The sequence below is a fragment of the Lissotriton vulgaris genome, chromosome 12, assembly GCF_964263255.1.
Source record: "Lissotriton vulgaris chromosome 12, aLisVul1.2, whole genome shotgun sequence".
In the NCBI taxonomy this organism is placed as follows: domain Eukaryota; kingdom Metazoa; phylum Chordata; class Amphibia; order Caudata; family Salamandridae; genus Lissotriton; species Lissotriton vulgaris.
This window is the reverse complement of record NC_141700.1, coordinates 63523353-63537575: the sequence shown is the minus strand read 5'-3', so window position 1 is coordinate 63537575 and position 14223 is coordinate 63523353. Positions and strand designations below refer to the sequence as shown.

General features: G+C 46.4%; 1 protein-coding gene across 4 annotated transcripts in view; it reads right to left on the bottom strand.

The window, feature by feature from the left end:
- Window positions 1-14223, bottom strand: part of LOC147673305 (GRAM domain-containing protein 2A-like) — a 171571-nt gene that overhangs the window by 16912 nt on the left and 140436 nt on the right. For all 4 annotated transcript variants that reach the window (XM_086947123.1, XM_086947124.1, XM_086947125.1 and 1 more), the window contains 4 exons: window positions 12809-12949; window positions 10707-10788; window positions 922-991; window positions 726-829 (listed from right to left, as the gene is read on the bottom strand). In XM_086947123.1, coding sequence (XP_086803249.1) covers window positions 726-829; window positions 922-991; window positions 10707-10788; window positions 12809-12949 — 397 coding nt within the window. The remainder of the gene's footprint in view (window positions 1-725; window positions 830-921; window positions 992-10706; window positions 10789-12808; window positions 12950-14223) is intronic.

Sequence of the window (14223 nt, the reverse complement as noted above, 5' to 3'; positions counted from 1 at the left end):
CATGGTTATGTGAATCCGTATCTGCGCATGCAGCAAAAGAAGAGATAAGAATGTATCCTATGAGAATCAGAACCAGTGCATGCAAAGGAAAGAGATATGCAATGCAAGTGTATCGGAATCCGGGCTCATGCATGCAGAGAAAATAGATAAGCAATGCAAGTGTATCAGTCATGCATTGCTCATCTCTTCTCCGCAGCTGCAGATGCTTAGTCTATGCGAATCTGCACCTGCGCATGCAGCAAAAGAAGAGATAAGCAATGTATCGTACGAGAATCAGCACAAGTGCATGTAAAGGAAAGAGATATGCAATGCAAGTGTATCGGAATGAGCACCTGTGGCTGCAGAGAAGAGGTGAGCAATGCATGACTATGTGAATCGTCACCCGTGCATGCAGTGCTAACAGAGACTAGCAATGTAAGTCTATGTGAATCAGCGCCTCGCCTGTGCGTGCAGCAAAAGGGCGATATCAGCAAGCATACTGCAATGGGAGTCAACACCTCTGCATGCAGATTTGAAAGAGATAAGCAATGCATGCATATTAGAATTAACTCTTGTGCATGCAGATAAAAGAGGTACGCAATGCATGCAGTTACATGGGAGATGAGCGACGTGTTAGCTTCAAGATCTGCACCTGCGCATGCATGCATGCATGCTGACAAAAGACAAACAGTGACTCCGATGTGCAGATAATTCCATTCTGTACACGGCCTGCAGCCATGACTCACCTTGATCTCTTTCCGCAGCATGGTGCAGTAGAAACTGACGTAGTTTGGGGAGATGTAGAGCCGTCCCTGGTACAAGACCTCTTTCTGCCATGCGCAGGAGAAGGCTGGAGGGGAAGAAAGGAAGGAAGTGGGCATTACATTAGTGTTTCGGCGACGAGCACAGCCTGGTGAAGGTTCAGAGTGGGCCGAAACTTACAGTCAACGAGATCTTCATCTTCCGGCACCTCTTTGAAGACACGGTGGAAGGTGATGTTGTGCTTGGGTAACTAGAAAAAGAGAGGGAGGGGTGGAAATGGAAGAGTTGGGATGAATAAAAAAAGACAGAGAAAAAAAAAAGAAAAAAAGGGTTACGGTGCTGTATATAATATAAATATATTGGTTTTAGGCCAAGTCCCATTTATAAATGTAACGGAATACAGAATTATCCCACGGGTTGTATGACACTACACCGCGGGCTATTACCACGCGTGCCATTACAACGCTGTTTTTACAACGCAAGTCGTTACAACGGATACAATGGATAGTGGAATAGTTTAATTTTCTATTCCAACTCCAGCCCACGTTACAGTAGGGAAGGTGTTGGAATAGAAAATTAAACTATTCCCTATCCAACAGCGCCCTCCAGCGCAAGTCATTGTAATGACTTGCGTTGTAATAGCAGCGTAGTAATGGCAGCGCGTGGTAATGCCTGCGTTGTAAAGGCTGCTCACCGTCCCACGTGAACCCTGTCTTAGAAGCTCTCCAGCCTTACCCCCTGGCCCACCCAATGTCTCTGACCCTTCCACAGGCAGACGAGCAAGCGACATTGGGAAAGAGGCGAGAAATGGGTAGTTCCTGGGCAGGCGGGTATCCCAAAGAGTGAATATACAGGTCACCGAAATGATGCTAATTTCTCCATGATACATGGCAAATCCTGCACCAGCTTCCACAAGACATCTGTGCACGTGCTGTTCTGCCTTCGACCCTAGCCCTGACCTTGACTTTAGGCTGACAGATGCTGAGCAACTTCTGGGGGTAACAGGAGGTTCTCTTCACCTCTTCATGCTCCCAAATAAAAATTCCGCAAACGTGCCAACATTATAATATTTTGAATCTGACATCCTACAGCTGCTGCAATTAGCTACAGATCTGGATTGACTTTGCAGCACCTTCCATACAATTCACATTTACTCTTTAGATAATGCTTAGAGCTTATTAGCAATATTTGTTTCCACGTTATAAAGTAGATTCATATCAATTTATCCATGCATGCATTAGTACACATAAAAACATAAAACCCAACATTTATCTGCTGGCTTTACCATGACAGTAAATGAAACACTTAAATGACTCTATATCAAGAACTAATTACCTTTGATTCTAAATGACAGGCGGCATCACCACATGTTATTATATTGAGATTCAGTCCTTTAAGTTTCAGATCAAAGAAAAACACTGATCACATTACTTTAAATTCTTTTGTGCTCATGAAAAATGGTGTTGTCCAAAAATCACAGCACGTATCGGTGTTTACGGTGTTTAAGGTATGCCCCTGTGCCAATGGGTGACAGTCAACAGAATGTTCGCTATTGTATGTCGTATATTTTATTTCTAGCACGAACCTAATCAAGAACAGAGGAGGGTCCCTGAAAACGCTAAATGTAAGGAGAGGTGAACAGGTAACAAATCGAAAAATGACAACAGAGAACATCTCCTTAACAATTAATTCGAGCCTCAAAGATACATTGTCCCACTACAACATTAATAGTTCATTTTTTATTTATAAAAAAAATATATATATATATATATATATATATATATATATATATATATATATATATATATAGAGAGAGAGAGAGAGAGAGAGAGAGAGATACATTTATTTATTCACAACGGCAATCTTCTAAATGATTTCAACAAACTTAGAGCCCCATGAGCATGTTATAGAAATTTGGGTTGGGTTGGAAGCGCCTGATCTAGGGGAGAAAGAGAGCAACATTCAGAGGCAGGCGGCAGGGGCCAGTGGAGAGAGACTATATGGATGTGGCATAACAACCAAAGCTGCCAGCTTTGGAACTGTGGATCCGGGTTTGAGTCTTGGCATCAACATCCTGTGATTCTGGGACGATCACTTAACCTCCCTAGGAGTGAATGTGTCCTTGTGTAATGTAACTGGTGCTCATGTAAAGCGTTCCAATACCTTTGGGTGAAGTTCACGTTACATAAGACTGCAAAAAAAAAATGCTTCCATTTTGGATGTCTGCCTGGTCTGTAAACCTCCATAGACCATGTGCTTTTTCAGCCCCACTGATCTCAGGTGGCAATGCCTCAACCGGCTATTACCGAAGCGCCCAGGGACGGGCATGCTGGCAGGTGGCGATGCGGCACGTCAGCTCGTTAGTGGCCGCCTAGTCAAGAGTTATTTTAATTAGCCCTCAGCGCCAACCATGATTGGGATACATGTCGGATCACCAGGGAGAGAAGATGGACAGCTTAAAAGATTAACACAGCTTCTCACTTTGCCGTCAACTCACAGCTGTGCCTGCGGCTTCTCTCCGCTGCCACCAATGGGAAAAGCATTCAAATCACAGGGGAATAGAATAGAGTTTAGCAACAATAGTGTCAATGGTGAACTCAACACTGAGTGTGAAAATATATTTTTACACCGGTGAAGTTTTGCAAAGCCGCCTCATTTAAGTTCACCTTCGCCACCGCAAAATTTGCTCATTGCAGGATCACTTTGACTCTAATCAAACCCAGCCGAGGTGGAAAATGTATGCAGATTTCTCCTCAGCGGGTTTGTTTTTGACATGAATTTGAAAAAAAGCCACATAAATGTGGACAAGCATACAACATTGCAAATTCGTGACATTTCCCATAGAACTTCCCAAAAGAGGCAAGAAAAAACGCACCTTTCGAGATGGTACACCGTTCATCGCAGGTCCCCACTGTATGCACTGTGGGAACCTCGACAATGCCACCTTTATTGGTTACTTGCAGAGGACTCCACTTGTGTAACATCTGAAATATAGCTAATAGGCCCCACTTCAAGTCCAGCCCCATTTATTCTCCCTGGAACACCTGCTCTTGTGAACATCATTCAGAGCCATGTACCTGACAGATTAGGGCGGGTCTTGTCTACTTGCCAAAAGTGTTAGCTTGCTGGAAATTGTATCCTAGGGCTACCTGCCTAAATATTCGCTTTCCGTTGCATCTCATGAAAAATGTCTGCACAACATTCCATGGCTTTCAAGGGATAAGGAATTCAATGGTCTACGTGCGGATCTTGAAAGGATCCACCCACGTTACCAGAATTTAGCATAAAGGTCAGCCAGGAATAATTCCTAAGAACATTATGCTGGTCTGATAGCGATGCATTCATCATATTTACCTGCGGAGTCAACAGGGCGTTGGCTCGCCGATAAGCACCTAGCGTTGCAGGAGAGGATCGCCACACAAGGATATACAGGTCATTTCGGAACAGGTTCCTGGAATGACCCATTGTAATCCGGGAGTAGCTCTTAAGAGCAAGAAACATCTCACTCAAAGAGTGGAGGTTTGATGAATGGCACTCGACATCTAAGGAGAGGATCAACACACAAGGATATATGGGTCATTTGGGAACAGGTTCCTGGAATGCCTTAAAGTAATCTGGGAGGAGCTCCAAAGAGCAAGAAACATCTCGCTCAAAGAGTGGAGGTTCGATGAATGGCACTCGCTATCGAAGGAGAAGATCAACACACAAGGATATATGGGTCATTTGGGAACAGGTTCCTGGAATGACCTATTGTAATCTGGGAGGAGCTCCAAAGAGCAAGAAACATCTCACTCAAAGAGTGGAGAAGGTTCGATCAATGGCACTAGACATCGAAGGAGAGTATCAACACACAAGGATATATGGGTCATTTGGGAACATCTCACTTGCCATCTACTTGGGTGTCACCAAATGAAAATCGGTCCCAGCCTCTTCCAAGATATTCGCCTTCTAAAGATGCAAGATGGTGGCGGTAGGAAACGCGCATGGAACTACTTACGAATGGGCACTAACACAGTTCATAAACAGCTTGCTACCGTCTACACGGAGCACCTCCCAAATAAAGCCGTTCTTTGTTAGCAGACAATGGCGTGGGCACCATCTCCTCCTCCTACAAAGTGCATTTGTTGAGGCATGCCATGCGGGACAATTCTGTGTTCATTCTTGACGGTCATATCAAAAGAAATATTCCAAAACCATTGATTGGATTAGGGTGACCGCCTTACTCCAGGCCATTACGGACACTGTTGCCAGAACTTTTCCCCTACAAGTCACTGGTTTCAGGTGTGTTAGTCAGGTTAGTTCAGTGGAAGTAAAACAGGACTACAACACCCAGAATGCATCTTTATCACACAAAAGTCCGGGTACATCATGCCGGCTAGACAATCACCCACAAGATACCACCACCACCATCATCATCTCGTGATTAGACCGTTTATCTACTTGATGAAGTAGAACATAATTTGCATAAAGGTAAATAAAATCGACTTCCTTGTCACGGGAAGAACTGGGTCTCACTGTCTAGCTTTCGAATGGCCTCGGAGTTTAGGAGCCGCCGGGTACCAGAGGATACTGCGACTCTGAACTCGGGTCCAAGTCACGGAAGTCAATGGTATCACTCTCCACCTCTGCAAGCCAAAACTAAAATATTGGGGGAACTGACGAGCAATGTCCCAGCACAACTTGACAACTGGAACATCATTGTTACAGCTCTACACAAGAAACTTGTTGCTATCTTGCAAAGACCGCAGAGTCGGGCAGTCAGACTGTGCCTAAACCATCCTGTGGTTCACCACTGGCTCCCAGTTGAGCCAGGAACAAATTCCAAGGTTCTCTACATTATTTATAAGTAAGGCTCCCTGTTTTCCGTTTTTACTGATTTTTACAGATAAATACAGACAGAAAACATTCATTTTCTTGTCTGTATTTATTTTTAAATGCGGGTTAAAACAGAAATTGGGTTACTTTTTAAGTAACTCTAATTACTATTTCCCATGACTGCCAGGCCAATAGATGTTTGGATTGATAGATAACGGGGTTAAAAAAAGGAATTTTAGTAAAGAGGCTTTAACAGTTGTAGATATGCAAAAAGTTGATACTGAAATGTGCATACATTGATATAAGTGCACTGATTAATCTTTTGCGGGTGTTCACAGCACGGAAACCTGGCAAACATTCAAGCAGGAGAGCATATTCATTGGTTAAATAAATGTGGAGATATACTAATTTCCGTTTAATTTTTCCACAAAACCCAAAATAAATATAGAAATATACTGATAAAATTAGCAAAACATAAATATGGATAAATACAGATAGAAAGGCAAAAAAAAATACCATAAAACTGGGAGCCCTATTTATAAGGCAGACTCCGGCATAAGCAACAGAATCATTGCGGAAAGTGCCCGCCTTCAAGAAACCTTGGGTCATGCTCCGCCTACCTGACCCAACAACAAGGTTAAAGCCCAATTATTTCTGATTACGGAAATTCCTTAAGATTGAACTTTTCCAACTTGCTGTCTACCAAACTATGCACTGAACAAGGGCGGCCATTTCCAATCACTAGACATGCAAGATACTCATCTGAATGGAATTCAAGGCCCATGTTTCTCGTCTTTTCCTGTAACCAGTGCTTTAAATGGGCCTGTTCTATCCGGTACGGAGTACCAGCACTTTTTTATTTTGAGAGGGAGAGTACCTGCACTTCTCAAGAGTGACGTAATACTTTTAATTGGACAGCACCGGCACTTCTCAGAAACAAACAGGTACTCTGGTACAAAGTACCTGCACTTTTATTTTTCCATTTCAAGCCCTGCTTGTAACTGTATTTTGTCACCTCTTCTAAAATTCTGAAGTTACCAGGGTGTAACATACAGTTCTATATAAAACTCATTACAAATAAATACATCCTGCACTTTAACATCAAACAGGAAGTCCCGCCCCTAGTAGCTTGCTTTCTAAAATGTCAAGCCTCCGTCATTTTTCAAAAACAGGATCTGGGTTCTGGAACACTTGCCCATGTCCAGGACCCGCTGCCTACCCTCAAAATGACATCACTTTACCACCCTAAGCATTTCAGAAAGATCCTAAAGCCGTGGTTCGTGTCATCGAAGACAAGCGCTCTTAGTGACTGTTTCCACAGGTAAACAGTAACCAAGTTACCCAAGTAACTAGATAAGTTCTAATCTTACCGACATAGTTGTGTCATTCAGCAGTGTAAACAAATCCTGGGTTACAGATTTCACAATGTATTTGAAGTATAAGGCGCCACCCCGTCTTCTTATATATAGTTGTTAGAATCAAGCCATCTGCAGTAAGCGCCGCCACCTTCCTTTAAAGGGGCCTTACAGTGAATGACGCCACAATAGGTCTCTAAACCTCAGATGACATCACGAAACAATAGAACATTCCAAGCAACTTTGGTCTTTTAGTCACAGAGATATGCCTCCTGTATGTTTGAGATCATGGCTGCATTTCCACAGGTTTGCTATCTCAGGCAGGAGAGTTTGCCAAGATCAAACAGAGTGTCAGGGGGGCGCTGAGAGCGAGGCGGGTGCCTGGGTTGAGCGCACCTGTGCAGACACAGGCGCGACCTGCTCGTGCCGCCTCACGTGTCGTGAGACCGGAGGGTTGCACAACGCTTGCTGCGCAAGGGCTGGGGAATGAGCACAAGGGCCTCAGAGGTGCCGCCGGCACCCGCGCGCGCCTTCATTGCGTCACAAGCGCCCCCATTCCAGAAATACAGGAAAACTCCGCCGCCGCCGGCTGCTTTCACCACTCCCTAAACCAAAGAGACTTCCTGCTTCGCAATAGGGGGTGCCCTGGGCCAACACTCCCACACTTCGTGGTGGATGAACAGGAAACACTGGGCATGGCTTCCGCCAATGGGAACCACGAGAACCAACATCCGGCTATTCAGCACACAAGTTGCACCTTTGTATAAAGTATTTGCGCCCCCCCCCCCCCCCCCCCTTGCCGCTCTTTCACTGCAGTTTATCCAGTGCTTTACATTGATGAATAAAAGTGCAGGCACTCTGGGCCAGAGTACCTGCTTATTTCCGAGAAGTGCTGGTACTCTCCAATTAAAAGTATTACGTCACTCTTAAGAAGTGCCGGTGCTCTCCCGCTCAAAATAAAAAAAAAGTGTCGGTACCGGCAGTACCAGCTCATTTAAAGCACTGAGATTATCACCAATTTCATGCTCTGACCACTATTTCATCCCCGCCCCCCCCCCCCCCTTTCCAGGCTATCACTGCTCCATAAACATGTTACCCCTCGCCACCAGAAACGACCCTCTCAGTCCATTTACTTGGACGTCATTTAGGGAGACGAAAGTGCCCCCCTTCCACTTTTCTTGACTTGCCCTTTGGCACCCCCTGCTAGCCCTGGTCACAGGAGTGATCATAAATCATAGCTGCCAGGGGTCCCTGGTCCGTGCATAACGAGCTGCTCCACTCCAGGTTTTAACCTGTGGCTTCTGGGACCTGTAGTCTTACTTACTCCATTATTAAACCACAAGTCCCGTAATGGAAAGGAAAAACCCCCCTGGCCTGGAGCAGCTCACCCAGCAGGGACCTGGCAACTGCGGCAGCAGAGTAAAGAGTCCGAAAGGCCCTGTCCACTGTCTCTATCCACCCAGCCCTTAACTTCTCAGCAGCAAATAGGATGCAGGTAAGGCAGTCAGAAGGGTTCAAACCAGCACGGCCATTATTGGCTCAAGAGTACAGAATGTCACACTTGCCACCTCTGGTACTTATGGCTCAGGGAAGACATTTCTTAAGCAGAAAGTTTTCTCAAAGCACAACATATAACACGTGTCTTTGTGATATTTCTCAGCCATGAATGCTTTTTGCTTTTAATTATTGTGGGTACCTTTTTTATGGTCTTGAATCTATTGTTATATATGTTGTCTTTTGAGAAAAAAAAATCTGCTTAAGAAATATCTTTCCTGAACCATTGTGGCTTGAATAGTGTTTATTGGCCCCAGGTTCTGGGGAGCAGGGCTGCCCCTGCTGGTGGTACCCACCTCTGGCACTTAGGCACGGGCGTAGCGAGGTCAGTAAGATTTGGGGGAGGAGGGATGTAAGCTTCAGATTCCCCAACATTCAGGCTGGCATAGCCTGCTAAAAGAAATGATGAGAAGCAGGACACGAGGGGGGCTGAAGAGGCAGTGGAAAGAGAGAGGAGGGCGGATTGTTGGAGGCACTCAAAACACAATACTTTTGAAACTAACCGGGTGAGGGTGTGAGAGTGTGTGAGAGAGTGTGAGAGAGTGTGAGAGAGTGTGAGAGAGTGAGTGAGTGTGTGAGTGAGTGAGTGTGTGAGTGTGTGAGTGTGTGAGTGTGTGTGAGTGTGTGAGTGTGTGTGAGTGTGTGAGTGTGTGTGAGTGTGAGTGTGTATGTGTGTGTGTGTGTGTGTTCCAACAGACACCTCGCCATACCAGACTGAAAGCATCTCTGCCCTTCTATTTACTACAAAATACATTTTTGTAGGGGGTGTAACACCCCACACAGGGCCGGCTTTAGGGCGTGCAACAGGACTGGGCACTAGCCAGGGGTGGGGTAGCGGGGGCCCTGTGTTTAGCAATACCGTACAGCCTAGGCTGGATATGATTAGGAACACTGTCCTGACCCTTGAATTTACTCTAGGTTTAAATTCCCTCGGTCGCGGTCCTGACTAGTGCCGTGGCCCCTACAACTTTTCATTGGTTGTAGGTTTGAGCCCGCCCTAGATCTGGGTCTGTACTCGGCGGCGGCCCTGTACCTTTGTGTGGACTAAATTTGCTCCCTTAAACATTGGACTTCACTTCTGGTGTGACAAATAAAGGTTACACAATTTGCTCTAAGTTGGATCTCCCCCATTCTGGTGTGCATTCTTGGTGTCACTACACACCACCATTTTTACTCTAGCTATGATCCCCTGGATGGTGTTCTCGACTCTTGGAGGCGCCTCTCTATCCTAGCATTGGCCCCAGGTTTTATCGGCTAGACGGTGTTCTCGACTCTTGGAGGCCCCTCTCTATCCTTGCATTGGCCCCAGGTTTTATCCTCTAGACGCTGTTCTCGACTCTTGGAGGCGCCTCTCTAGCCTTGCACTGGTTCCCTCGAAGCTGTTCTTGACTCCTGGAGGGACCTCGTTATCCTTTCATCGACTCTAGATTGGATCACTTAGATGTTGGTCTTTTTAATGGATTTATGACGTTACAACGCATACTTTTACAATGCCTACCTGTACAACGCATTTTTTACACCGCAACATCCATTACAACGCATACCATTACAACGAATACTTTGAAACTACCTTTACAACGCATTCCACTACAACGCATACTACATTTACAACGCATGCCATTACAACGCATAACATTACATTGCATGTAAGGTAAGTGTTGGATAGTGTAGGGGTAAAAATTACTATTCTAACTCCAGGGGGTGCAACAGTAGGGTAAGTGTTGGATAGTGTAAGGGTACTATGTGTTGTAATGCTATGCGTTGTAATGGTATGCGTTGTAATGACTGCATTGTAGTGTCATGCGTTGTAGTGTCATGCGTTGTAGTGTCATGCGTTGTAGTGTCATGCGTTGTAGTGTCATGCGTTGTAGTGTCATGCGCTGTAGTGTCATGCGTTGTAATGGATGTTGCGTTGTAATGATTGTTGCGTTGTAATGGATGTTGCGTTGTTAAAGTTTTGTTTTAATGGTAGTGCGTTGTAAAAGTTGCGTTGTAAAGGTTGTTTCCCCTTTTTAATCTGGTCTTGCGATGATCTTATACAATGGTCTGGCTCTTGCTGTAACCCCGCTCTGGATTCTGGGCGTGAACCTTATTCCTGGATTCCTGCCCTAGGCTCTGGTCTTGCTGTACGCCCAGGCCTAGTATCGGCTCTTACATTCACCACTAAACACCGCCTCTAGTCAACAGGACAACTAGACGTCCAATGTGAAGGTGCCGCTAAAAAATATAATGTATTCTTACGTTTGATGATGACGACTTCCTCCTTTCAAGACCAGGTTCATTTTCCAGACTTTTGGCGGTAGTCAAGTCATATGTTTTTGATCTGTAAGGAAATAAAAAGCATGAAATCAGAGTCATTAAGAGAGGGGTCCATGACATGGGCTTGGGGGGGTTGGGAAATGGGAGAATGGCACGTGACCACTTGCAGAGGGAGAAATACCATTATACATTCGACCTAGGAGGTGCACACCATGACCTCTGGGGAGACCCTTCGTGGCTTTCTTAGAACAGAGAGACAGCATGTGATCGCTTCTGAGAAATGTATGTATTATAAGTGGGTTTATATAGCGCTTACTACACCCAACAAGGTGTCAAAGCACTCTAGGGCAGGTAGCATGCTGCTCCATAATCAACCCAAATTTAGAGGTTAATTCTGTGGTTATTGGCTAGTGTTACACATTGTTGGTTATTGGGTTGTATATTGTAAATTGTAAATTGATACTTGTATAGCGCACTACTCACCCGCAAGGGTCTCAAGGCGCTTGTACGAATACCGCTGTGGAACCCATCCTGGCTTTCCCTGTGAGGCGTCCACTCGTGGGCACCCCCAAGGTGGAGGCCAGGCATCCTTAGCGTTGTGGGGGCCGTTGTGCAGATTAAGCAAGCTATTGCCCAGAGTTGCAGAGTGGGACTCCATGATTGGAATAGGCACCAAGGCGAGAATTATCAGGTCCGTGGAATTTTGAGCCCAAGACCCACCGAGGCAGGGAATTGAACCCTGGTCCCGGGCTAGACCTCTGCATCAGGGTCTGCCGCTCTAATCATTGATCTCAGGAAACAGTTCAAGGCATTTCATCAGGTTTATTTTGGTAGATGAAGTTGATAGAAGTTAGGGATGTGTACATGTGTGTACAGGCGTGTATGATAATGGTCACAACCCACATGATAATGTCACTACCCCCAAAAAAGTGAGGAGATGCAGCAGGTAACCGCAGCAAAGAAATACAATTGAGCCAACGAAAGCGGTGAGATCTGTTCAGCAGGGCACCTAACACGTACCAATTTGAGAATAACACATCACGGAGAATAAGCAACAAGACATTCCACGTGAGGGTGTACATTGGTGAGAAGATACCACGTGATCCCATGAAAGGGAAGAGGTGCATAAGAGATGGCCCAGCAAAAAGTCTACACACAGTGCTTGATTTGTAAGATATTCAGTGCCAGGGCTTTCGTCATGAGGCCACTGCAACTTGAACCATCCATTGCCCCTGACACTGACAGGAACACACAACTAATCATCACACTCCAACAAGTGTGGCAATTAAGACTACTCCAGGCCTCAAAGATGTATGGATGGCTTGGGCAGGAGGTATTAGTTATTATTAATGTTTGTGATTTGCTCATCTCTAAACTAGAAAAACATCACCATCATATAGTGCACTGTCATAAGTGCTGGTGTTGACAACTAAGTGCCGGTGCTGAGCACCAGAAACTAGCGTCTCAAATTAAGCCCTGTCTACACAGCAGAAGGGAGAGATGTGAGGGTCTCTAACCTTTAGAAAGATGGTGAAACCTCAACTGAGCCCACTGTGCTTTGCCAAGGTGAGAACAGAAAGATCTATCACCCTCTTGTGTACGAGCAACAGGTCACATCCACCAAGGCTACAAAAATAAGCAGACGTGAGGCTTGCTTTGTGGTCAGTTGGCAAGGAAAAAAGGGTTCCATTAAGAAGCTGTGTGCAGCTATGTGGAGCCTTTTGGAGGGGCACGGTTTTGCTTTTGCTAGAAGACAGATGAGGGATCCCAGGGCAAGAGTGAGGTGGTCCTTCCATTCCATTCCAGCACTTTTAGAAACGCATGGGTGATTTGCCGCACTTGATTAATTGATTTATTCCAAGCTGAACAGGAGGCGATCTGCATAGTTTTGACCTCTCTGAAGTTTCAGGGGAGGTCGGTGTACAACCTGTTGCAATAGTCCAGGTGGGATAGGCCCATGGCGAGGGTGATGGCAATTATCCAGCGAAAACTATTCATTGGCCTGCTCAATGCTAACTGCAGATTTACTGTGTTTATGGGGCATGGGGAGGAAGAAAGAAATGTGGAGAAGGAATGTCTCTTACCTGGTGAGGGGTGAGTTCTTTACGGTCTTCGGGGTTTCAGGGACACTCGGTTCTTCCAGGCTTCGGGATTTCTTCTGTTCGGATATCTTTTTCTTGCTCTTCTTTACTTTCCCTGAGGTCACTAAGGGGTCATTTGATATCCTGAAAGCACACAGATCAGAACATCACTTTCAATAAACTCACTAACATCCGCCTACACCTTTCACTGTGTGACACAAAGAGAACACCAAAGTGAGGGACAACAGACCATCACCTGCCTAATTCTCATGGTACTTGATATAGAACAAACCATCACTGTTTAAGGAAAGATGAAGTCCACCGTTCAGTGACCTCAAAGACCGAAACGTGTTGGAAACTGTTTCAGAAGGAAGGAGAAAGACAAGCAACCATCTACCTATCTCAGACATCAAATATTGGCATGGCAAGTATAGCAAGTGTGGGAGGGACGGGAAACCAACAAACTGTTTCCAAATACACAATAGGATGGAATAGGTAGAGCCACAACCTGTCTCTGCCTGGGAACAGAAGGCCGAAGCAAGGCAAAACAAGACCTCCACATGAGATAAAAGTGGATACACTAAATGCAAACTAAAAACATTTACATAACCAGTGATTATTTTGAAACTATAGCATGGACTAGGTCTGGTAGAATCTACTGCACACATTCCGGGGAGTCAAATACCCAGCCACAACACAACCACAAAGCGGCACAAATTCGCTGAGTCCCAAGATATTGAAAATGTATAATAAGCCTTATTGGAGCGCTCTGGGGGAAAGCTGCCACCACAGGGGAGGTCCTGACACACGATCCCGGTGCCGTGAGGGGAACGGCGGAAAACTTCATTTTGCCAGCAACCCGACCGTCGCGAGGGCAAGGGACTACATCCCCCAGGTGCCCCGGCGGTCGGGTGACGTCAGCGGAGCGCCCGGAGGCGCGGGACAAAGGCGGGAGAGCCGAGCGCTGTTGTGAGCGCTCTGGGGGAAAGCTGCCACCACAGGGGAGGTCCTGACACACGATCCCGGTGCCGTGAGGGGAACGGCGGAAAACTTCATTTTGCCAGCAACCCGACCGTCGCGAGGGCAAGGGACTACATCCCCCAGGTGCCCCGGCGGTCGGGTGACGTCAGCGGAGCGCCCGGAGGCGCGGGACAAAGGCGGGAGAGCCGAGCGCTGTTGTGAGCGCTCTGGGGGAAAGCTGCCACCACAGGGGAGGTCCTGACACACGATCCCGGTGCCGTGAGGGGAACGGCGGAAAACTTCATTTTGCCAGCAACCCGACCGTCGCGAGGGCAAGGGACTACATCCCCCAGGTGCCCCGGCGGTCGGGTGACGTCAGCGGAGCGCCCGGAGGCGCGGGACAAAGGCGGGAGAACCTCTCGCACCGCGAGTCGCGCGCGGGAGCGCCGGGCGAAGCC